Source organism: Triplophysa dalaica, chromosome 7 (assembly GCF_015846415.1).
Source record: "Triplophysa dalaica isolate WHDGS20190420 chromosome 7, ASM1584641v1, whole genome shotgun sequence".
In the NCBI taxonomy this organism is placed as follows: domain Eukaryota; kingdom Metazoa; phylum Chordata; class Actinopteri; order Cypriniformes; family Nemacheilidae; genus Triplophysa; species Triplophysa dalaica.
Genome location: NC_079548.1, coordinates 4582869 through 4608021, shown reverse-complemented (window position 1 = coordinate 4608021; position 25153 = coordinate 4582869). Strand labels below are relative to the sequence as shown.

Here is a 25153-nt window from a genome sequence, read left to right as displayed (position 1 = left end):
TTGCGCCTCTCCTGCTCCTCTTCTGGACTCCCCCCGCGTCCTCCACCGTGCTCGGGGAGTTTTTTCATTTGCAATTACAGTAATATAGAACATCAGGCGTTTGGAGATTTAGGGCTTTACCTTACATAACCCAATGGATTTAACTGCAGGGCTTTGCTTCTGCGAAGAGCCTCAGAGCTCAGAAACAAAACACAAACAGTCGAATCGCTGAAACTTATGAAGCTCCGAGAGGACGATACAATAGGCAAAGTTTTCTAGAGTTCTCAGAACAAAGAAATCAAACCGTTTTCGCAACTGTAGACGAAAAGCACATCTCTGCTCATCTGTAGTTCACAAAACGGCACAATTTCACTTAATTTGTTTTTAATAGTTGCTCTTATTCAAAGGTGTAACTTTGGTTTGAGAAGCGGGGGACACAAAATTGGGGGAAATGCTTTGATTAGAATCCTATCACAAATTCAATATACTTATGGTTTGCATTGTCTAAATTGGTTAAACCATGAAACCAAAAGATGTTTTTTCTGTGTAGCAAAAGTTGATGTTCATGAAGGGGGAAAATGCGAGTATTGACAGAGAAAACATTGCTTGTAAATCTGAATCTGCAGTCTGCAAAAAGAGGTTTCACGTACCTTGTCATAAACACTAACTGCTGTTATTAAACTAAAAAAGTAACAAATCAAGCATTACGCGTTTCTTCCCCATAGAAGTCCATTATAAGGAAACAGCTTTACATAGCCATACCGAAACAACGACCACGTAAAAGCGTATTTTCACTTATTCAAATCAAAACCACGTGATTGAATATTTCAGTGATCAAGCGCCCTGCTCGATCCCAGTTCTTCTCCGTGGCGATGACGGCATGTGGTTAAAAAATCACCACAAACAAATCTGAAGTGAGGGGGACACGAACAGGATTTTGAAAAGTGGGGGGGACATGTCTCCCCTGTCCCAGTAAAAATGACCCCCCTGCTCTTATGTATTTAAAATACAGAAGCTTTTCTAGTAACGGCATGTTTTTTTTTTCGTTTTTTTCTTCGTTTTTCTCTTTCTCTATTTTTTGCTTGATTTTTCTTGCCTTTCTGCTTTACTCTTTAAAAACATTTTCTATACAAGTATTTGAATGGCAAATTCTTTCGAGATTTATCGCAAGGATGTATCGTAAAATTATAAGTAAAATTGTGGTCAGTTTTCTTTTTCATGACTCGATTTGACTCTCACTCGAATCTCACAGTTGGAATCTCGCTTGGCAAGTTAGTCGAAGCTACACTGTCGACATGTTTATAGCCAGCAGTTTAATGGCACATTGGAAGGTAAATCTATAGCCCCTTTGAGTCCTAGAATTTGTTAGAGCAAAAACACACAAGCAAGCGTTCGCGCCTGCATTTGCGCTCTTAGACGGTCATGTGATGTTTGATCTAACCGAGGGTCTGATGAAGTCATCATTGGACTGTCAGTCACACTACAACTTGTTTTTGTGATGCTTTATTAAAGTCAGGTTTCATGAAAAGGTGTTTGTGTTTTTTAAAGCACGCATACGCCGATTCAACTTTCAGACAGCTCGTTAGCTAACAGTGTTTTTCCCCCTCAGATGTGAAATGCATTATGGGTAAGAACCCTCTTCCAGCGGGCTGCTCTTTTACTCATTAAAGCTGATTTGACGGCACTCTTTTTAAACAAGCCCGTCCCCACGGTACCGTCGGTCCACCTGGCCAGAACACACAGCCTGTAAATCTCATAGTGAAGTGCTCCAGCTAGCACTGATGTTGGCCAGAGACACGGGAGTAAAAACATAAAGTGATGCGGGCGAAAGATTGCGTTCTGATTGGTGCAGAAGATGGGTGGGACATATAAGGGGCAAACCAGGACATTCCAAAGAGTTTGAGAAGAGATATTTACATCACGTCATTTGTTTTAGGCCTGAAGTCTTTTGCACTGGAGAACCTTTTTTTAATTTCATTGCCGTCTGAAGATCTCTGTAAGTTTTAAGATGTAAATATGCAGGGATTAAGCCTGTAAGTAGAGGACATGAAAGGGCTGATGGCGGGTCAGAGGGGTTTTAGGGAGGTCAGCACAGAGCTTATGAGAGCCTGATAAGAGGAGAGATGGAGGTCTTGTTTGTAAGAATTTAATGCTCACGCAACCTAAAAGTAAATCTGGGTTTAGTTTTGGGGGCGGGGCCTCATGCAACAAGACCACGCTTGCGATTGGTTGCTTTGTCAATTAGGGTGAGTGGGACCATGAAGACCCCTTACACAAAGAAAATATATTTTTCCTATGTATTAACTGTCAATACATTAAGTTATTTAAAATATATATATTTAAAACATATATAAAAATGCATATATTACAATAATGCAATATATTAAATAATACATGAGGAATTGCCACTTTTCATCTATTGAATAAGAAAAGCATTTGGTTTCAGTATATGAAAGTGTTTAATTTAAAATATTGCATTATATTTTCCAGTATATTCCCTAATATGTTTATTTGTAGGCAGAAGGAGCCCAGCTATCCGTACATTTGTGGTAAAGTGCATTAGAACATTGTGAATGCTCAAAAAAAGCAAAACAAAATAAGAATAATAACCATAAAATGTTTCTATTTGAAGAAAACGAATCGGATTTTACCAACGATGTAACCTAACATGCAATTGTTTCAATCATAAACTTTACGTTGTAATTAATTTTCAAGTGCAAGACTTTCTTGCTTTTTAGTTTTCAATCTGTCCTTTCATTCGCTCTCTGGTTTATACACGCCTTCTCAAATGGGTTTGATGTTTTGGTTTCTATATGAACAGGTCTCGGTTGAGCTGTATATGAGACATAAGGGGATGTTAAAGCAAGAGAAAGGGAGGCGCGAGTGGAGCGAGAGCCAGAAATGAATCATGAACATTTCCAATCTTTCCAATCAGATTTTTCCAGTCCGTTTTCTCCCTGTCGCTCTGTCCCGTCCTTCAGCTGTGATGCAGTAGTTTTGGTTTTTTTTACCTCCCTCGTACTCTTCCTTCTATTAGGACATGTAAAGTTTTCATCATGGCATTTCTAAAGCAAGGTTCTTCTGGTTTTCATTAGCTTTATAAAATGGCTCACATTTCTTTGTGTGGTCTGTTTTATGTTTTTGCGAAAACATTAGAAAATATTGTCCTGTGTCATAAGTTGGCATTTAAACACACTTATTTAAGATGCTGTATTGTTTGTTCTACTGGGTAACAGCATTGATGGGATGTCAGTGGCCATTTGCTTTCAAATCCTGAATACAAGTGAGATTATAAATACAATTTCAATCTTCCAAACAGCAGAGCCGCTTTTACACTAGTGAAATAAGTTAACCCTTCTATGGCAATCCGGAGTTTTCAATGTTTACCTGAAAAAAGATCAGACTTTTATTTATTCAAGATACTTTTACATAATTGTACCTGTATCACAATAGCGTTTTTTCAAGCGATTAAACAAATATTATTCATATGTGACCCTGTCTGGGAAATCTACGCTAACTCTTTAAAGTAGTCATAGCTAAAAATGGGTAATGCCTCTTTATAGTTGTAAATGATAGATTATATAAAATATTTTTATTTATTAGATTTTTTATGCATAATACTGAAATGTATGTTTTCACAAAATCGACTTTCTTGTTTTTACTCTTACAGTAAATGTTGTTTTATGTGGTAAACAAATAACAAAACAAAGAACAAAGACATATACACAGATTTGCAACAACTCGAAGGTGTTAAGTACTTTTGTTTCAAATACTAGACTCAAACCCATTGTTGGGTCAAATATAAAAATGTTATGGTTAATGTAACCCGACAGCTGGGATTATGTCTTTTTGTCCCGACGAGTTGAAAATAAACCAGCGTTTTTTTTTTTTCAATTTATACTCGCCCGCACGTCTATATTGTGAAGTTACAGCGAATGGCACAGAAGTGTGTTTTATTCTCAACAGGAGATACTGCAGATGCAGAGCACAGTATTTAATCCCCTCCGAAAGAACAGCGCAGGTTGAGAGTTATCCTGCACCTCCTGCAACCTACAGTTTACCAAGTGTTTTTATGGGCTGTCAGTGTTATTTCACGTAACTTGTCAGGATCTCTGCTCGCACACATAGACGTCTCCTCGCATTTCATCTGTTTTTCTTTCTCTGTCGCATCCCTCCACCTACTTCATCTTCACAGTCGCGCTCTCTCTCTCACCTCCTCTGCGTTTCCTCTTTTAGTCTCACCCCTTGTCCTCCCTTATCTCTCTCTCTCTTTCTCTCTCTCTCTCTCTCTCTCTCCCTCTCTCTCTCTCTCTCTCTCTCTCTCTCTCTCTCTCTCTCTCTCCGAAGCTGTTTTTCATAAAGCGTTGGCTGGAATGGCACATCCCAGAGGCGTCGTGTGAAACACTACACTCGGATCTTAAACATAACTTCTCGTTTTCTCTGCAAAGCTCCTTGGAATTTTCTCTTCCAAGGCCTTCCGAAAACACATTTTCACTTTTGTATCATTTTGATATAAAGAAAACAGTAAAGAAGCAGTCATGAATGTGATGTTCGGTGTATCTTTTATGCTTTGGGGCGTCTGCGGTTTCCATCGTACTCTCTCGCAGAGTGATTCCCATGCCTGCGAGACAGACGGAGAGATTCGTCTGGTGTTTGCGAGCTCGCTGAGAATGACACATGACCTACTGACACAGGATTTCATTTGATATTCTCTTATCGTGAAGGTGCCACGCTGACAAATGAGCTGAGAGCATTAACATTTTGTTTGCTCCAACAAGCCCAGAAACAGATAAGAGACAGTGATCTTATGACATTGTATCACTTCAGTTTCGTAAGAGAATTTGATAGATGATGGAAATATGTTATCCAGATATCACAAATGTCTCTATTAGAGTTTCACGAAGGCTCAGATTACCAAATCTGCAAGCAAAAGATTTCAAACATTTCTCATCAAATTTACCCAAACTCAGGTTATTTTACCTCTACAATCTACCTTCATTTTACATTTTACACTTCATACTCATTCAACTGACTTACTCGTTTTTTCTACGAAGCAGTTTTAAAAGAAACTTCTTAGACTAAGTTGAAACACATCTGAAGAGCGACATCTGAGCAATAACGTTTTCTTCTGTCACTTATAGATACAAAAGACATGTTTTCTTTATAAATTCCAAAAGAAATGCTGTTCATAAACCATTTCACTTTCATAGTCCGTTTTTGAGTAAATCTGGTTGTCAGGATTATTAAGTAATCGTCTCATTGCGATTGTCTCGTTGTGATTGATGAAAATACAGCGTTTTTGGACCTTCAATCGCGTATACACATTGCATTACATCTAAAACAAATCATAATATTCGTTTTAGCCGTGTCATGTGACACCTTTAAACTAATCTCAATGGCATAACCACTCTACCAAAATTGTGTTAACACAGAAGTAAGATTTTATTGTTATCTTGCAACCGACTAGAAGCATTTCTATGACTGATTTTAATGGTGGCTTCAATTCACTCCTGATCAATTTACTCAATTTACAAGTACTTGGCGTTCGTATTATTGACACATAAAAGCCTACACCTGGATGATGACCCCATTTTTTTCCAATGTATTTCCAAAAATACATAAATGCATCTTATGTTCAGAACAATATAGTCATTTCAAAGCCAAATAAAAAATGTGCGATAATTAAATGAAAAAGCCCCAAAACAGACAATAAATCGTCATAATCGCAACAACTAATCATCGTGACAGCCTTAGTTGTATGTACAGTATAATAATGTGTTCTGTATTAACAGCATGGTAAATTTAATTGTCATGTCGCCTTTAAGAGTGTAGTTCATGTTGAATTTTGAGTTCTGTGCCTTTACTTTTAATAGCAGGAACAACAGAAAGCTGAAAAGCTTGTGTCAGTTTTACAGTATTGTGTATCGTTTACTATTCCTTACAGTTGTAGAATGATGGAAATGTGCGAGAGAAAGTCAATGTGTGTGTGCAGACTTGGCAAACACATGACTTTTAAAGAAAACAGACAGTCTAGACATAGTTCATCTTATCAGATTATGAGATACTGTAACAGACGTTTTGTTTAGTCTTCCTTCATTTTATTTCAGTTTAATAAAAACATGTCTTGTAGTTTTAATGCATTTTAATTGTAGCATGTGATCACATCGCTGATACAAACACTTGAAGGGTTAAATGTTCTCTCTCTCTGTCTCCATGCACGTGCACTACTTTAACAACCGCGTGTTTAATGTGTAGTTTTACAGTGCTTGTAAAACACCTCAAGTCCGTTTAGTGATTATCTGGGTGTTTACCAGCCCGAATAAATCCTTCTCTCCGCTGTTGTTTGCCATCATGTAGGGAAAGGGGAGAAAAGCTGTGTTGTTCAGGTTTTGAAAATGTGTTGTCAGGATTTTGTTGCATCATCTGTGCTTACACGTTTTTTTGTTGAGAAGCTGAGCTGGTTTGATTTTGTCAAGGAAATGTCACTTTTACTTTCTGCGTGCTGTATTGCGGAGACCCAACAGAAATGATTGTAGACGATTTCAGTCTTTCCAAAGGTCGCGAGTTGCGATTATTTGCACAAACATAACAGGAGATTCAGTTCTGCATGTAGGAAGCTCTTGCTACTAAGTGCATCAAAATAAACTCATGAAGGGCTCTTTGTTTCAAGATGGACCGGCTGAAACCACTGAACTCTGAGATTAGAGGCACTGGTCGTGTGTGTGCCATGTGTGCGTGTGTGTCTGGCTTGTGTATTTTCAGTGTAATTTGTGTAATTACTGCTTGTTAACACTCAGGATTTGAACAGTGACTCTTTCAGATAACTTGAGGGTGCATGTACAGGTTTCTTTAAGCCTTTGAGGGCCAAATTGAGAATGTCCTCCCAAATAAACTGGAACATGTCCGAAAAGGACTTCTGAGAGGAGTTTCAGGTGGTCAAGAAAGCTCGTAAATCATCCAAATCATTTTCATTTGAAATCTAATGTCAACGGGTTTGAGTGAAGGGGAAGGAGGAGAAAAATAATTTACCTTCTATTAAAACAATGAAGTGTCCTCATTACAAAACTTTGCGACCAAAATTTGCGTCTAAATTTTTTTCGCACGTTAAAAAATAAATACGACCTCACGTTGTGTCATTCACAATTACACAATACCTCCGAGATTTTCATCCGTCATTAAAAAAAACGTTTACGAAAATTTTGGACTGTATGTGCAAAGTCCTTTAAACTTGTGCGTGTGTTACATTGTAACATCACGGTCATGCTTACATTTTTTCTTTCTTTCTCTCTCTCCTTGTCTCGTACTAACTTCACATACTCTCATATCGCTTTCACATCTTTTACACTCTAATAAACAAGCTGTCTTGTTAGCATACTTCACATACTTGCGCTTGTAAACAAACCTCCTTGAACCCCAATTATTTCTCATTGTGTCTGATTTGTAGAGTCTGAATTCTTCCATATTTTGTGAATCTCTTAAATGTTAAGAGTGCTTGAACTGTCTATCGACGGTTCCTACCCCTCATATGTAGTCCAGCCGCAAAGGCCCTAGCAACCACGTAGATTTCCGTAGTAACACCATAGCAACTACATAGCAATACTTACTTAGCTTTAAAGGGATTGTTCACCCATAGCCCCCCACAAAAATGTTGTCATGTTTTTTCACACTAGTGTCATTTACATTTTTTATTATACATTGGACGTCACTGGGGTTTGGTTGTTTGCTTACCAACGTTCTTTAATATACCTTCTTATGTGTTCTGCAGACGAAAGAAAGTCATACATCTTTTAAGATGACATGAGGGTAAGAATTTACTTTTTTGGGTGAACTATCCCTTTAAGTGCACATTTACATACCTGAGGCCAGCAGACCCTCTGCTTCTGTGTCTAGCTCTCCCCGGTGGCCACTGATGGTCACTGCAGCCCTCCAGCTTGAAGCTCAGCCAAACACGCTGTGTGTTTTCTCATGCGTTCATGTTTTGATTAGATGAAAATCAGCACTGATAATATACTATTCGCCCTCTGAGGTTGAATTTATACAGGCGCAGCTGTAGAACAGCATCAGTGTCCATACAGATGGAAGCTTAAAACACAAAATCGAGGCCACAGAAATCGCAGATGTGTGTGCGGTTGAGATATCTCTCTGCTTTTAAACTCAGTTCTGCATGGATGGTAAGTGGATTAGATTACGATAAGGTATGTGTGTCTTTGATGTGTATACATAGTAAATGTATAGATTAGATGTTGGCCGTTATCCCCAGAAAGCGCAGACTGCAGCGTCTGTCTGCGACAGCTGCTCTGTTACAAGTCTCTAATCAGACAGCAAGAGGACAACATGAAAGAGATGGGCGACACGCCAACTGTCTCGCTCTCTCTGTCCCCTTCTCTCCACATTTCCAGGACTTTCATTTTGTTTTCTCATCCCGTTTTTAATTTCTCAAACGCGGGTCCACGTTTCTTGTCGGTCGTGAATGTCTCAATTCCCATTTGCCGCTCTCACTGTCTTTCTCTGTGTCGGGTGCGTAGTTGGCACAGAGCGGGCACAGACGGGCACACAGATGGGCAGCGGGCGATGCAGGGCAGATCTCTGCACACCTGCTCCTCTCTGGCATGACCCGGGCCAGACGCACACAAACACACACACATGCGTAAACAGAAACGAAAAAAACGACATTTGTGTATCAACAAACAGGGCACACGTAGATTTAAAGAGACAGTTCGTTTTAAATAATCATTTTTTGTTGTTATCGCAAGCTAAGATTTGCATCAGGCACGTCTGAGATAAATCATTCTTCTATTCTTCTAGATTTGGAACAACAGTTTTTTTTTTGTTTTAGCACTAACTGTCTCTTTAAAACATGTCTGTATGTTGATGTGCATGATGTACATGCATGTAAATGCACGCAATCAAAGCACACCTGCCACTTGTTCACGGGCACATTTCATACCTGCACTTTTTACATCCCCCGAGCATCCACATACACATTAATCTAGAAACACACATGCATAAGCCACCGCCGAAGGGGGTTCCCGAGCAGGTATACACCCCTTTAGAAATAAAAATCCTCCCGATTTTCTTGGCTGTAGGAGCTGCTGGGAAACTCAGAGAAGAGGGGGCGCGGGCGGGCGGGCGCAGGGTGGCGTGTGCTTTCATAAGATAGGAAATGAATAAATAAGTGATGGTTGGGGGGGCAAATACCCAAATAAAGTCCAATAAAACAGCTCAGAGAACATCTGTGTGGGATCGCCGTGGGGATTAAGAGGGTTTGGAACATTTTAAGCGCATTACGGATTAAAAAAAAGGTCAGAATGTTTAGCAACATACCGATAAACCTCTTAGGCAAAACCCAATTGGAAAGGCTGTGCTGCCTCTTCATTCAGCGCCGTAGCTTGTGTGTCTATAAGGTGTGGAGGCGTGCATTGGATTTTAGTTTTTTTGAGAGCAATGCATTGCACCATTTTGTGCCGTACATGTTATTTATGTGTTTGTCATCATAAGCCTTGACGTTTAAAAGCAGGGGATCTAACATACTAGAGTACAGAAAGAGTCTCGTGTTTTTCTGATAAGAGTCAACATGAAGTCAATATTTATTCCAGTTACTCATCACGCTTTTCATGTCTGATCAGTGCATTTAAAATTTTATCAAAATGTAATCCCTGAAACGACTACTTTTGTATGTGTACATTTGGCGAGTGCATCCACGTTTGTGTATTTGTAAATGAAACAGACAAAAGTCCCATTTAAAAAAAGGTAACTCGCAGGAATGCCAAAGAAGACCCATTTTTGTCTGAATAGTTCCATGAAGAACTGACGTTTCTGTTTCGCAAAAGGTTCTTTGTAGTGGAAAGCGGTTCTTTGGGTTATTGAAAAAAGACAGAAAGGTTTCTTAGCATCGCTGTGCAGAAACTTTCGTAGCATGTTTGTTTTTAAGAATGAGCTACAAATGCCCAAATCTCCCAAAACAAACATGATAAAAAAACTCATCTCCAAAGTCTCTGTGATATTAATTCAACTTTGTTTTGGCAGAAATTAATAGATAATTGCAAACATTTAAAGGATAACCGCGTGTTTTTATTTTCAGACTTGGATCACGACGTTCAATCTATACATTAGCAATCAAGCATGTTTAGTTCACATCTACAAGGCAGAATAAACCAAACGGTGATAATAATAAGAAATGTGTTTTAGCTCTCACGAGCGCAGTTATTTATGAATATGTGCATGCTAAAGGAGTCAATTACGCGTAGTCCTTCAAGAGATGCATGTGTTCGTGAACAGCGCCGGCTGGTTAGAGATGGTAATAGTTTTAATTGCTCGTTCTTAAACCTCAAGAAGTGTTTTAGCATTGTGAAGACACTCTTGTAATTTTGAAAACCCACTGACACACCGTGTACGTGCCGCCCGGTATCTTTGGCATGGTTGTGTTCAGGGCAGGGGTCCTTTGACAGTGTGTTCCGGGTAGATAAGGATTAGCATGAGCGTTGTTGGATGCACTTTCGTGTGTGTGTGGTTGCATGCAGATAACAGCATTGATTGGACTCCATAGGATGGAAAATGTGCTCTAATAATGGACAGGCTCTCCTTTGTGTGTTGAAGTTTTGATGATCTGGCCCCCTGCTCATCCGAGCTTTGTCTCTGCCCAATAGCGCGGCCCTCGCTCATTCACTCACGTCCAGTTCTGCATAGTGAGCTTCACTAATGTGCCATGTAATTGGATTGGAGGTCATCCGAGATTTCTCCACACCACTAGACGGCGCTAGTCAACGGCAGTTTTGCACATAATATCACTGATGCCATCAAATCACCATAACAGGGCACATTGCCCACTCAAAATAAAAATAGAGGGGAATATGCATAAAATACGATGCAAAATATTGAATAATACATTTCCACATTTGAAACCAAGTACATTTTTTTTCTGTGTCACACCCTAGGACACATGTATGGTTTATTTGAAAATGAAACTCTCTTATGCTGTTTTATATCATAAATATAAATAATATAAAAGAATTGGTTGTTAACAGTTTGTTTCCAACATTTTTGCTGTTGGGACACATTTATTTATTTGTCAACTACCAATTTATTTTAACATGTAAATGGATTATTTAATATTTTGCATTATATTTTACAGTATATACATGTATATTTATAACATGTTTGGGCAATGTATATATGGCTACATATATTTTCTTTATATCAAATTCAATGTATTATTCTATAAATATTAAGTGAATATATAATAAAATATTCAAAAAATATATTTCTGTGCATTATTCTAGATATAAAAATATTTTATATATTGAAGGGTAATATAGAGGAAATATACTTGGGTGAATGAAGTGCCATCTGTGAATATAAAAAACAATTCAAATTTTAATTAAAATGTATCCAATTAACAAAAATATATTTTGTACTTCACCACACTATCTGGCAGAAAGATCTTATATAAATTTGACACTTAAAAAAAGTACCATGATATCATAATGTAAAAAAACTATTGTCATGGTAAAACTGTTTCATTAAAATAACTTGAGGTATCATAGCTAGAAGTACAAGACCGTTATTACCATCTGACATTCTAAATGTAGGTAAATTGTGACACCTTATAACATCAAAATGAGTCGCAACGAGGGTCCCAGATTACCTGAATTCACAGCAAAAACTAAAACTGGATTAACCAGCGCCTCAAACTATTAGCGCCGTGTGCGGCGTGAACAAAAGTGGCAACCAGCGATTTTATATTTTCCTCAATTAGCATTTAGCACACACGGCTGGAAATACCCTTCATTTGTGAGGCTTTTAGCGTAACGTGTGTTTCTCTCTGAGAGGACTGCGTCTGTGTGTGGGTGCTTTGTAAGCTAGCAGGAATGCTCTGCTACCGCCAATGCTAAGATGGCTGCCAAGCGCTAAGATGGCTGCCAGGATCCCATCGAACAACAGCAGAAAGTGAATAAGGGGGTGCGGGAGAGAAAACAGAGCAACTGGGTGGGGGGGTCCTGTTATTTGCCTTTTAAATGATATAGCGTCACTTTTGGTTCATGACAGCATGTGCTGATGTTCAATGTGGTCATTTGTTGTTGTGCTTTGAAACATGGCACGAATATGACGTAAAAGAGGTCGCGTAACTTAAAAAACAACAACAATGCAGACAGAGGCTGTAGTCGCCTAGTAAAACTCTATAGTTAGCTTGGTGCATATAGAAAAAAAGGTGGATAGTCGTTCTCAGCCAATTCAAACACCCGCAGGGGTCTGGTCTCTCTCCAACATCGCTATATTTTTAAGATGAAAAGCCTAAAGAGACATTGTCCAAACAACTGGATGGCTGTACACCAGCTTACGTCCATGTCTGTGAGCTCAACGACAGAGTTGAGTTACAGCAGGCCGCTTGTGAACGTATGCTTAACAGATTTATAGATTTTAGATTAGCAGTGTAATAGCAGTGAGTCTTGAAATGAACATTGACAACTTGCTTTTACTTTGTCACGACTCACGTTTACAATTGAAAAGGATGAAAAAAGACACGATTCAAGCTGTCTGTTAAATAGACTGAAACTGTGTCCTAACCAGATGTGTTGCGATCCGCGGGGAGTGATTTTTTTTAAAAAATGTTTTCTATTAAATGACACAACGTCATGTCAACGTATTGACGGTTTAACCTATATACAAGTTCGACTGTATTTTTGAAACGCGCCTTGTTCTACGCTGCTGGTTTGAAGATCTGGTATAAAGGTCCACACTTTTGGTCTTTTTATTGTAAATCTAAATAACAGAGTTTGTATTTCAATTTCTAAACCCATTTTCTGGTTCGCTAGGGGACATTTTAATCCAGATCATTTATATAACCGAGATAAAAGCATGTCTTTACCAACAAGCTGTATATCTGTGGTGGCGTTTAATTCTTAGCTTTAGAGATTTGTTTAGAATTTGAACGTTTTAATAAAGCAATTACCACCTTAAACCAACAGAACGCACATTTTCCATGTCTTGTTTCCAGTTGTAATACACTGCATTGACTACGTGCCGGCCGAGAGAATTTAAAATGTTCATCTGCTGATTGATTCCGATGCCAATGGACTGGACCCAGCCAACATGTTCTGTCCCGTGTTTAATCTGTTCTCTCTTTCTGTCTCCCCTCCTTCTTCTCTCTCCTCATCCCTGTCCTCTTTGCAGAATCTGGACAATCGGACAACTCCAACCAACAAGGAGAAGCAGACATTAAGCCTCCGCCCAATGGTGAGTCAATCACACGTGCACGGTCCACCATTCTGTAGAAAAAAAAAAAACTTTCATTTCGGGATGACATCACAAAGCACGCTTCTTTTTTTAACCAATGGTTGCCTCGACGGAGCACGTTTCATAAATATGTTATCTCTTGCAAAGAAGTGAAAACGTGACAACATCTTTGATAAAGATTCAGATCAGAAACATAAATGTTTTTACAGTCTGATATTATCAAGAAGTAGCTCTTAATAAAACACATCAATCTACTGGTGCGCTAAAGAACCCAGAAACCCAAATGCTGATCTCATGAGCTGTACTAAGGGCGATTCACATTTCGCTCTTTTGTGCGCAAAAGCGTGTTATCTTAAATGTAGACATGGGACATGCGCGCGCAAATGGGGAGCGATGCACATTTTTCTAGGCGCTTTGGAGCCACATCAAGATGGAAATATGGGGCGATTCACATTTCGCGTCTAAAACCACACGGAAAACGCGAGCCGCACTGCTCTCTCCTTTTTTCAATGCGTCAATGAGTTTTTGCTCTCCTGGCGTCTGCCGTCGCTAAGCAACCATGGGCCATAAGCCACAATAGCCATTAAGACGAGGAGGTATAATCAAAGGATATATTGTTATATGCGCTGAAAATACCTTGCAATAAGTCTACAACAAGATTATCTGTGTCTCCATCTTCACTGAGCTTGTCTATATTGGCTTAATTGTTTTTGTCACATGACCTGCCAATGCGTGCGGCATTCGGCAAAGTTGAAATATTTGCATTTTGACGCGCCTGCGACTCGCCTAGAAAAACTGGAGCGTCGCACCGCATAGCGACCTTGTCCCACCATATTTGAGCGCGCTTACTGCACGTCTACATTTAAAATAATGAATATGCGCGAAATGTGAAACCACCCTTTTTTCAACCTTTTCAGAGTGCCTTTTCTCATTTCTCATTCCGCACAGTTTTAGATGCAAAATGTGAATGGCCCCTTAAATCATTTCCGTTGAACCATATAGTGACTAAATAAAGAGAAGTGAAGTTACATCAGACTCTGTTGTGCACATTTGACGTTTTCATTATCAGCCGTGAGTAAACAGCCCTCGGTTAGCACTGGCAACAAAAGTGCGATGAAATCCCCACGCTACGCATTCAACAAATCAGCCGCCATTTTCCACCGCGTCCGCCAGTTAACAGATGGAATTGTGGGCGAGCCGCGCTCTTCCCTGGACGAACGCTATCGAAAGCCATTTTATTTACGCTGTTAAGGTCACATGCACGCCCGGGCTGTAGCTTACCGCAAACACACAAACACAGAGCACGAGGGAAAGCCGCTTCCATGCGAGATTATTATAGCCGGCAGGGTTGCCTGTGACAGAGAGCGGCAGAGCGCTCATAAATCACTCTGACGTGATTGGCTGATGGGAACCACATGGCTGCGGCGCGGGGCTCATGCCTCGTCCTCGCTGTGGTTAACCGGCGTGCGCACACACAGAATACACATCCACTGACCTAAGCCGGTACTACGGATGGGTGTGGAACCGTGGCCCGTTCACCCGTTCTGCCCACACACACAAGCGATGTGCCAGTAAAAACACTCAGATGCATTTGTATATTTGTATGCAGTGTACCTTACGCGCTCTTCAGCTGTACACACACTCGCTTTGTGTGACATAAAGCATTTTTAGTGTGCTCATTAAGTTTTAAGTGAGATGTGAGGCCGCTGTGTTGAATTTAACCGTAAGCATGGGCTAGACTGTTATTCTTTTGAGACGGAGAACATATGCCAGTTGATTACTGTCATTATAAACTCCTGCCCTTTAATGACAATCGCACAAGTTTGTTTTCCGTGTGTGTGTTTGACAGGTGCACAGGAGGAAATATGTTTTTTTTATTTTTAAGTGTAGGGGTCTCCAACCTTTTTTTGGCCTGTTTAGAATATAGAGACTCTTGGGAGCCCACAATTTTACTCTTATTACAGAATTAAGCTAAACACTTTAAAAGTTGTGTTCTTAATGTGATAGTTTGCCCAAAAAATACAAATTCTGTCATTGTTTACTCACCCTCGTGTCATTTCAAACCTGTATGACTTTCCTTTTTCCACATTACACAAAAGAAGATATTTTGAAGAATGTTGTTAACCGGCACACATTCACTTGCATTGATTGGTTTTGTGTCCATACAATAGAAGTGAACGGGGACCAGTGCTGTTAAATTACCAGCTTGCTTCAAAACATATTTTATTTGTGTTCTGGAAAAAGTTTTGTGTGAATTATTCCTTTAACTCTTTTCCAGCCAGTGTTTAATTTTAAGTTTCAAGTTCTGACAATTATTGCGTTTTATTAACCATATTTACTGATATCGTGATGATCCTTTGAACATTATTAACTATGATCACTAATATTGTGAAAATCCAACATAATATTTATTTCAGTTAATGTATATCATAATGAGTAAAAACTGCAGTTATTCCCTGTATTATAATACCAAATATTGTGTCTCTTATTTATTTATCTATTTTTGTTCATTGCGGCCTATTTATATGTAAAGCAGGTTTGTCATATTGCAAAACTGTGAAAGCGCGCCGCTATATAAATAAAACTTTGGAATTGAAAACTTTGATGGCCCCTAGAATATTTCTTCTATAAATATATTAACATACAGTTTAATAAATCAAATGTAAGAACACGGCCTCTGCTTTAAAAACAACCCCTTTTAATTCTGCCATTATTTGTAAATTTTATCACGTCTCGGAATGCGTTTTTACACAAACAGCTGACGAAATTGCATTTCACTTCTGTCAAGATTGGATTCAGAGTGATGATAAAAACTTTTTTTTTTATTTTTATCATTTTTCATTCGTTTGAATCATTTCATTAATTGTGTTGTCTTCAAACCTCAGTGTATTAAATCATTTTTACTTATTTATTATTATTTAACTTTTTTTCTGTTTCATATTGTTGTTGATGTTTTTTGTAATGTGTCATAAAAGCGTAAAAAATCATAAATAAAATACACAGTGGCTGCGATAGTGGCTCTAGCATAAACAACAAAGACAACAATTGCCGGAAAATTCGCATAAAAATCGTGATCTAAACATGTCATCTGCTCTGACAGCACAGACAGTGAGTCTATTTACAAATTTTGCTATACGCAGATTTTATGCTAAATGCAGAATTATGAACTAAAAATTATGGTTTTTTTTAAGCAAGATAGACAAACAAATATAAACATTGACAGAATAACAAAGACAAACAAGAACAAACATTGACAACCAACATAGTCATAACAATATATCTGCCATGGCAGAAGAGGGCAGAAGTCCCCGGCCCATGTTACGCCACAAAAGGGGCGTCAGGGATTGATGTAGCACACCCCAAGACACTTCCCACTCCAGGCCACCAGTCTGCTCCGTATATCTAACTTGGGTCATTACTTGCTCTTGAAGCAAATCCGAGTTGAATGATTTACACTAATAGGATGTTGTCGAGCGCTCGGTTTACACATTCATCCTTCGTGTCGAGGCCAAATTCCTCCGGGGATGCACAGGAGTGTAATCCTTGCACCATCCAATCAAACGACAGCTTTAAGATTTCACTTAACGTTGGAAACAAATGACTTGCGTCTTAAACATGGCCTCATAGCTACAGAGGTCAGCATGAAAACAAGTAACCTCATTTGCATGGTGACTCACATGGGTTGGAACTTCTTTTCACTTTTAGTTTGTCTTTTTCAGGGCACTTGAGTTTCCAGGACTGCTTTGTGACGTCAGGCGTGTGGAACGTGGCCGAGCTGGTCCGTGTGTCACAAAGTGAGTGTTCTCATCAGCCTGAATCCACTTCACAAATCCACATTTGCTTTTGAGCCTCGCAATAATTAAAAACACACTTTAAAACGTAGTGTTGGATTCTGACAACAGGCGTGTTTATAGATGTAAGGAATGTGTTGTGTTGTCATGGTGATGCATGATGGGATGGACTCGGTCTGTGTCTAATTTAGCACCAGTTGCCACGGCGAGCGGACCAAACTTCTCTCTGGCCGATCTCGACAGTCCGGGATATTACAACATCAACCTGGGGCGCCGCTCCATAACGTCCACACCATCCACCAGGTACATGCACGGATTCACTTCTCGTCCTTTCTCTAAACTAAAATAACTCTCACACACTTTAGACGGCTTTAGATCTGTATCTCTTCTAGCTGTTAGTATGTTAGAATGCTTTCTTTCCTCGTTGCCCATCATGCAATTCGTCTATATTTGTGTCTATCTACCGCTCCTCACACTGTTTTCTCATTGTTCACTTCTTTGCTCTTGTCTTTTTCATTGTTGTCGTTTTTGTCTCTTTCTCTTTCCCCGATCTTTCCCCCTCTCGTGTCAAACGCTGCAGGGCTGAGATGGAGTTGTATGCCAGTCTCCCGCGGAGGTACCGCACATCACCTGTTCTCTTCTCTTTTGCTGCTGTCCATCTCTGCACTGACTTTACTCATCTAATGTTTCACTTGATCTTATGTACAAATGATAATAGATTCAAATCCGGAGCTCATACCAGTCGATACATTGTTGATGTGAATAATTTAAACATTTGCTCTCTTAGGTCGTATTCACATTTGACTTCTTGTTTGAGAAGGAAAAGTTGACAATAGACGCTTTTTAGTAAATAAAAAACGAGCGCAGCGTTAGGGTTACAAATAGCAGCCGGCAATGTTCAAAGATAGCATTTGTGCACAATGGCTTTTTAGAGAGACAAGGAGCGTAACAGAGATCTATTTGAATTATAAACAGAGAGCGTGTTTGCTACAACCAGTCACTTATTTAAGAACTACAATACTAATTTCTCGCTAGAAATGCAATCAAAAGTTATTGAAAGTAAAAATTAAACCTACATTTATACAAAACTATGCTCCAAGAGTGTATTCGGCGGCATTATATTTTTCCGGCTTGAGCCTTCTCGACCAATCACGTTCCTCGATGCGTCTCTGTTATTGGTTAGCTTTAATAAAGGTGCTTGATGTAGGCCATTTTTGGGGGGAAAGTTTAACTTTTTTATACCTCAAGAGACATCCAACACAAGAACGTTTAAAAAGGCGCTCAGTTTTTTTGGAAAAAACGGTTTACTCCGTAGGATTATAATGTAAAACAGACTCAAGCAGTTTTAAAAAAAGAAGTCAAGTGTGAACACGGCCTTAAAATCTAAAGAGAAAATGATAACGTATATTATAATTGTTGGAATTTATAAATTATTTTATTTAAATAACATCTTAAAAAAGACATAATCATGTGGTTAATCAAAGTCAACCATTTTTGTAAAATTTTAGAAAGCACTCAAACAGTTATACTGCCTACTACTGTTTTCTCATAGTAATATAATTACAGATATTTTAATGTTGCAACACAATCAAATGTGAATTTATACTAATATAATAAAAAATATATTTATACTAATATATAAGATAATACATAATTAATTATATGTTCAAATTATTATAATATATATTATATGTAGTTGTAATATATAATTTGTAATTTTAGATTTATATAATATATTATAATTTAAAAGCATTTCAATGCAGAACTGTGCATGTCAGATTAGCTAATATCCTTATGAAGTTTTAAACTTCTCGATGATTGACATCAACTCTCTCTCTCTCTCTCAGTTCCAACAAGCGTAAGTCAATTGATGACAGTGAAATGGAGAGCCCGGTGGATGATGTCTTCTATTCGGGTCGTTCTCCCGCCCCAGGAGCGTCTCAACCCAGCGGATGGCCCAATGATGTTGATGCAGGTACAGTCACATGACCCCCCTCTCTCTGGCTCCTCTCATTGACTTCTTGTTCTCTACTCATCTTTTATTTTATAATAGTTTGTATATTTTGTACCAGTCAAAAAATAGTTTTTTTCATTCAATTATACATTAATCGGGTATTGTAATGTTCACCCAGTTATGAGTGCACAACAACTTGAACTCTATAAACATAATATCTGTCGCTTGAGAAGTAAAGAGAACAAATTTAGGAATCTTGAAAAAGTGGACATGTTCAGCGCTCGTTTTTTGCATATGAATTAAATGACATACGTCCTGTAATTAGATTGAATTAGGACTCACATCTGAACGATATTCACACTGAAGGATAACAGCACCGCAGTGAGTGAACGCAGAACCTGTGTGAACGGATCCAGACTTTCTTTTCATTTCCATTTCTGTCCTGTCATCCACCAATCCACTGGTCTGTCTTTCTTCTCTCTCTTTTCATCCATTTCTGTACATCTACTTATGCTTCAACAGACCGTAAAAATTAATCTTGCAGGGAACAGTAAGTAACAACAGAAACTCTTTTAAATAGCTAGAATGTGTCTTGAGTCCAGACCGTCCAGACCTCACTGTCAATCATAATTCACGTGTGAATGTAATGTTAACGCATAAAATGTGACGCAGTTCATGAAACAAATGTTAATTGTAATATTTATGCAAAAAACACGTGTAAATGTACATGTATATGAATGTTACTCAAAAATATTTCTGACATTCGAACCAAAATTAGTTCCCAGTGTATTAAGCATAAATAGCATTACTTTAGCAAAAAAATAATTGTTTTAACGTTTCAGGACATTTAATTTTTTTTATGTTACCGTATTTTAAAGGGAGAACAGCTGGCAAACATAGCAACATAATCACACCAAATTTGCGGCGTATACATTTTTTTGGTAACACTTTCCTTGAAGCATGTATGTATAATGCATTATAAAGAGTTATTAAAGGGTAAAATACATTATAATTCTTCATAATGTGTGTTGTAATGCATTATATGTGGTTGTAAAGAATTATAACCAATTTAAAATGTGTAGTGCAACAATTCATTTCTAAGTGTTATGATGTATTAACTATAATAACAATTATTTATAAGACATTAAAATGCATAACAATGCTTTAAAACGACTTGCTTTTTAAACAATGCATTAAACATTCATGCTTCAAAGAAAGTGTTCAATTTTTAAAAATTATAAACCTGCATGACCGCTGCAGTGACGGTTGTGTTTATAGATGAGGTAGGAATGGGTTCATGCTTGCTAATTATAATCATACGCTTTTGTACAATTCACACAAAATCGCCACCTCGTAAAATAGTTTTCATTTCCTGTAAAATCAGGTTGAACTGAGAATTTAATATAGATGCAAGATATTATATAGATTGTTTTTTGGCATGGCACTGAACCATAACTGGTTTGATTTAGAGGTTTAACCAAAAACCTGTTTAAAAAAACCCACTGACTTCTGGACGATGGAATGGGAAGTGCTAAAATGCTAACTCACTTCCGAGTTTTGACTACAAAAAAAACATCATCTATGCAGCACTCAAATGTGTATGTTGAAACAATGGTGTGAAATTGGAGTCGTGTAGCTTGGGTTGATTCTGGAAACATAGGACGACATGTGTCCTCACGCCAAATCAGTGAGTGAACACATCATTTTCGTTCCAAACCTACATGACTTTCTTCTGTAGAACACAAAAGAAGATAATTTGAAGATAGTTGATAACCAAACAAAACGAACCCCATTGACTTCCATTTTACGGACACAAATATTCCGAGACATTTCTCAAGATATCTTCTTTTGAGTTCAACGGAAGAAAAAGTCATATACAGTTTTCAAGCGACATGAGGATGAATAAAAACAGGAAAAAAATATTTTAGGGTGAACAGTCCCTTTAAATAAGTTGAATTGTACAGTATGTACATACATATGACGATGGATAGTGTGCGGATCGTGAAGTGATGTTTTCGACATTTAGTTGTGATGTTCTGCCCCGCCCCTCTTTTTTCAACAGAATCTGATTGGACAGTTTGTGTAGTTTTCAGTGTTATAGTGTGTAGTGCTTCTCTCCAACCTTCCAAGAATACCCCATCTCTCTCTCTGTGTCTTTCTGTCTGATTGTTAACACTGTTCTTCTCTTCCCTGTTTGGGTTTTTTCAGTGCAGCACCATTTGGCCAGTATGCAGGAGAGGAAGATTAAACATGAAAATGAAGGCGTGCAGTTTCCTTACCATGGTTAGAACACATTACCCTCATATTTATATATATATGTGCAGTATGTATGTATGTGTCACATGTACTGAACACGTGCACAGCTGTGTTCTGTATGCGTTTATCTCTCTCAATGTTATTTTACGTCTGTCTGAATTGCTGTTTGCTGGTTGGTTTGTTTTTTCCTGTGCTTTTATTTTGTTTCATACATCTCATATTTCTGGAATGTTACAGGAGTAATTTGAAGTGTGTGTGTGTGTGTGTGTGTGTGTGTGCATGTGTTGTGTGTCTTATAGACCAAACGTTTATGAGATCTCAACCATAAACCGGTCCCCAAAATATACAATGCAAATGCAAGTGTGATGTCATCGGATTTTCATGCAGCACTCTATTTCTAATACCTTGATATTAGCAGGATGTTACTTTAACCTTTTTTGAGAAATTTGGACAAACGTTAGCTAAAGTTCTTGGTAAACTGATTATATATCACTCACTTTTAACAATTCACTCTGTTTCTATAGGATAAAATAAGGCTCAGATATAATTTTTTTTCTCATTTATTTTCCAGTTTTAAAGATCCGTGTCACATTGTGAAAGTCATTGGTTCCTCAAAAAGCATATTTGTTTTGTTTTTAGCAGTACTTTATTTATATTTTTAATTTTTAATTACATTTCGTTCAATTTTTAGCTAATTTCTTAAATGCTTCTTAAAATTTTTCTGTATCTGTTTATTTTTTATATTGCGATATAAATGTAATTAGTTTATTTTCGATTAGTTTCATTTTTATTTATCGTCAGTTAATCATTTTGGCACCTCAACTTAAACTTAATTCACTTTATTGCAAGGCAACATTTCAAACATTCATTAAGTTTTTTTTTAAATAACATTTAAGCTGTCATTTTATTTGATAAACTATAAACCGATATATCGGCCAATAATCGATATCGGTCGATATAAGCAATTTTTCACACTATCAGCTTGAAAAACAGGTGATGATGAGGGCCGATACTGTATATCCTGTCAATCAAAAGAGGACAAAAGAGGATTTATGTTCATTATTAAGAAAATGTTGAGAAACATAATCATTTTAATGTTCAATGTTAATAATTATTAAATAATTTAATAACATTCAGAAAGTTAAGAAATATTTGTTGCATCTTCAGAATCGGTATCGGCAGATAACACTCTTAATAATCATCTATCTGTGGAGAAATTTAGAATCGGTGTATAACAACCTCGATCTCCTCCGTGGGCACATACGTTTATTGCTGTAATCCTGCTCTCGGTCCTCTGGATCTGTATCACGTCTGTGTTGTGTACTTGCGTAGAATACTTGTGTGTTTCTGGGCTTAAGGGCCATCTCTTGTAAAACACACACTGCTGCCCACGTCATGGTAAACACACACACACACTTAATCTAGAGAAACATGTGTAAATCCCAGCAAAATGCCAGCATGCTCAGGTGCTCCGGGTGCCATGGGAATACACAACACACACACACATATATTTACACTCACCCCTCAACACACACACAGTCTGCAGGCACCAGAGCTCATGTACAGATGGCACCTCCATGTGTCGACAGCGACGGTAGCCACTGGGTTACAGAAGACATCTGTTACGCTGATGATGGTGGTGATGCTCGGTGTGTGTGAACTGCGTTACGCTCCGAAGGTGATTCACTACCTGAATGAGGCTTTGGCAACGCTGCAAGGTGACAGTGTCATTTATCATTAAATCTGGTGTTGCCTTCTTACACGGGTGGTTTGTGAACCCGCTGATACTTCACAGAAGAGACTTTCCTTTCACTTTTAGGTATGTTTAGACTAGACGGATGTGCTCTCTTTTATCATCCCACCTTTATGAAAATATCTTTTTATACTCGGGATGTAAATTACGCAATCTTAAAATGATGCTGTAAATGATTTGAATCTTTTCCAATCCTGGAAAAGTCTTGGCTGGCCAAAAGGATCGGTGTGAGGACGTGGCAGAAGCGCTTGTGTTGGATTCGACCTGTGTGTGTGTGTGTGTTGGGTTTATTTGATGCTTGGATACGTGTATGTGTTTGAAAGAGCGTGTGTAGTGTGTGGGAGCGTTATATGCCGTTTTCTGACAGGTCAAGGTTTGTTCGGCCGCCAGCTTGTTAGCGTGGCGCGACTAGAAGGTCACGGGATCGTTTGATTGGCTGCCAGTCGGAGTGTCGTGGCTGGCACTGAACACAGAAGTAACACATAAAGATTTATATCCTCGTATACACACACACATGCGAGAGAGAGAGAGATCACAGAAACTTCTGCTTTAACTCTAAAGGCTCTTGTTTGGCGATGTTGTCAGGCACGTACAGAGATGCATATGTTTAGATTCATTAGATGGTGATTATAGCCACAACATCATGCATCTCATTATATTTACACATCGTGATTTTTTTTGTTCACGGACTGTATTGGCAGTAATATACACTTTTTTTATAATTGTGCCACATGCAATTATATCTTCATTATTAAATCAGCGTGCATACATTAGTGAGTTATTGTCTAGTTTTGTGTGGGTTTTATAAGAACAAAGCCAATAACAATATCACATAAAGTTTGTTCTTATTTTAAATTATGCTGAAATAATGCAGCGTGATGTCCAGCTTTATGCGAGTCTGAATATACATTAACAACTTGAGAAAAATGAAGAGACCATTCCACATTTTGGTCACACTTTATTTTAAGGTCCAATTCTCAGTATTAATAAACCATAACCTATGACTTTTGCCGCAGTAAACTACTTATTTGTTGCTTATATATAGTTAGTAAGGTAGTTGTTAGGATTAGTTATTGGGTAGGATTAGGGAAGTAGAATATGGTCGTGTTGAATATGTGCTTTATAAGTGCTAATAAACCAATATGGCAAAAATAGGCATCTAATAAACAACTAGTTAATAGTGAGAATTGGTCCCTATACTAAAGTGTTAACAAATTTTTTGTTTAAAATCATCACTTCTAGATGTATTGTGGCCATTCAAGTCCAGTGTCTGTAGAATTTAAACAAAATCAAACGTCGGCAGTGACATAAAGTCATCCATCAGCAATGTGAAAGAGTGACAGCATGACAAGACACATGAGAATTGTGATGAAAATCAAAGTTATAAAAATATTACTGTTGTATTGTTTAAAAGTGAATATGAACTTGTCTTCTTTGCAGTATTTAAGGTCTGAAAAAATACAGAGCATCTTATGTTATTTTGACCCGTTTATCCAGTTTTCATTTTCTGCAAATAAATGCAGATAGAAACAATATTTTGTTTGAAATTTGGTAAAAATATTGTTAGTAGCTCACAGGATCAGAAAAACTGGTCTCTTCATTTTATCCGAGGCTGTATATGGTGAATGCACATATTGCACAACATACTGATTGCAGTATTGATTTATAAGTGCAAGTTATGCTTTTGAGCACATATACATTCAGACATGCGTAAACTAAAACATTAACCTTTATTCTTGTGGTTTAACCCTTTCATTTTCAATTTATTTGAATTTATTTCTATGATAAACAACAACGCATTAAGCACAACTTAAAATGTCGTTTTTTATGTGATAACCTCTGGTTTTCATATTTTTTCATGTGTCTTGTCATTCTGTCAGTCTTTCACGTTGTTGTTGGATGACTTTGTCACTCCTGAGTTTAAATTTGATTGAAATCCAACAGAAACTGGACTGAATTGACAACATTTCATCTAGGGTTGAAAATGTGGAATAGTCTCTTTTTCAGCGGCTGTATATATGTATGTATGTATATATGGCCCTGTCTTTAAAGCTAAATTGTGTATTTAAATCACCGCTTTTTATAATGATTTCCTTCAAAACCGGCCTCAAGAGCGATCATAAAGTCTTTTTCTGTCCATCCACCGACACGTTTGGCTGTGTTTCTGGGTCAGTGAGTAACCCCATC

General features: G+C 38.0%; 1 protein-coding gene across 19 annotated transcripts in view; it reads left to right on the top strand.

Moving 5' to 3' along the window:
• The window catches only part of nfixb (nuclear factor I/Xb), a 133785-nt gene that overhangs the window by 98646 nt on the left and 9986 nt on the right, over nucleotides 1–25153 (top strand). For 15 of the 19 annotated variants that reach the window (XM_056752186.1, XM_056752181.1, XM_056752185.1 and 12 more), the window contains 6 exons: nucleotides 13150–13212; nucleotides 16932–17006; nucleotides 17195–17306; nucleotides 17584–17619; nucleotides 18851–18978; nucleotides 21166–21240. In XM_056752186.1, coding sequence (XP_056608164.1) covers nucleotides 13150–13212; nucleotides 16932–17006; nucleotides 17195–17306; nucleotides 17584–17619; nucleotides 18851–18978; nucleotides 21166–21240 — 489 coding nt within the window. The remainder of the gene's footprint in view (nucleotides 1–13149; nucleotides 13213–16931; nucleotides 17007–17194; nucleotides 17307–17583; nucleotides 17620–18850; nucleotides 18979–21165; nucleotides 21241–25153) is intronic. The other 4 variants (XM_056752197.1, XM_056752198.1, XM_056752184.1 and 1 more) reach the window with 1 other exon arrangement.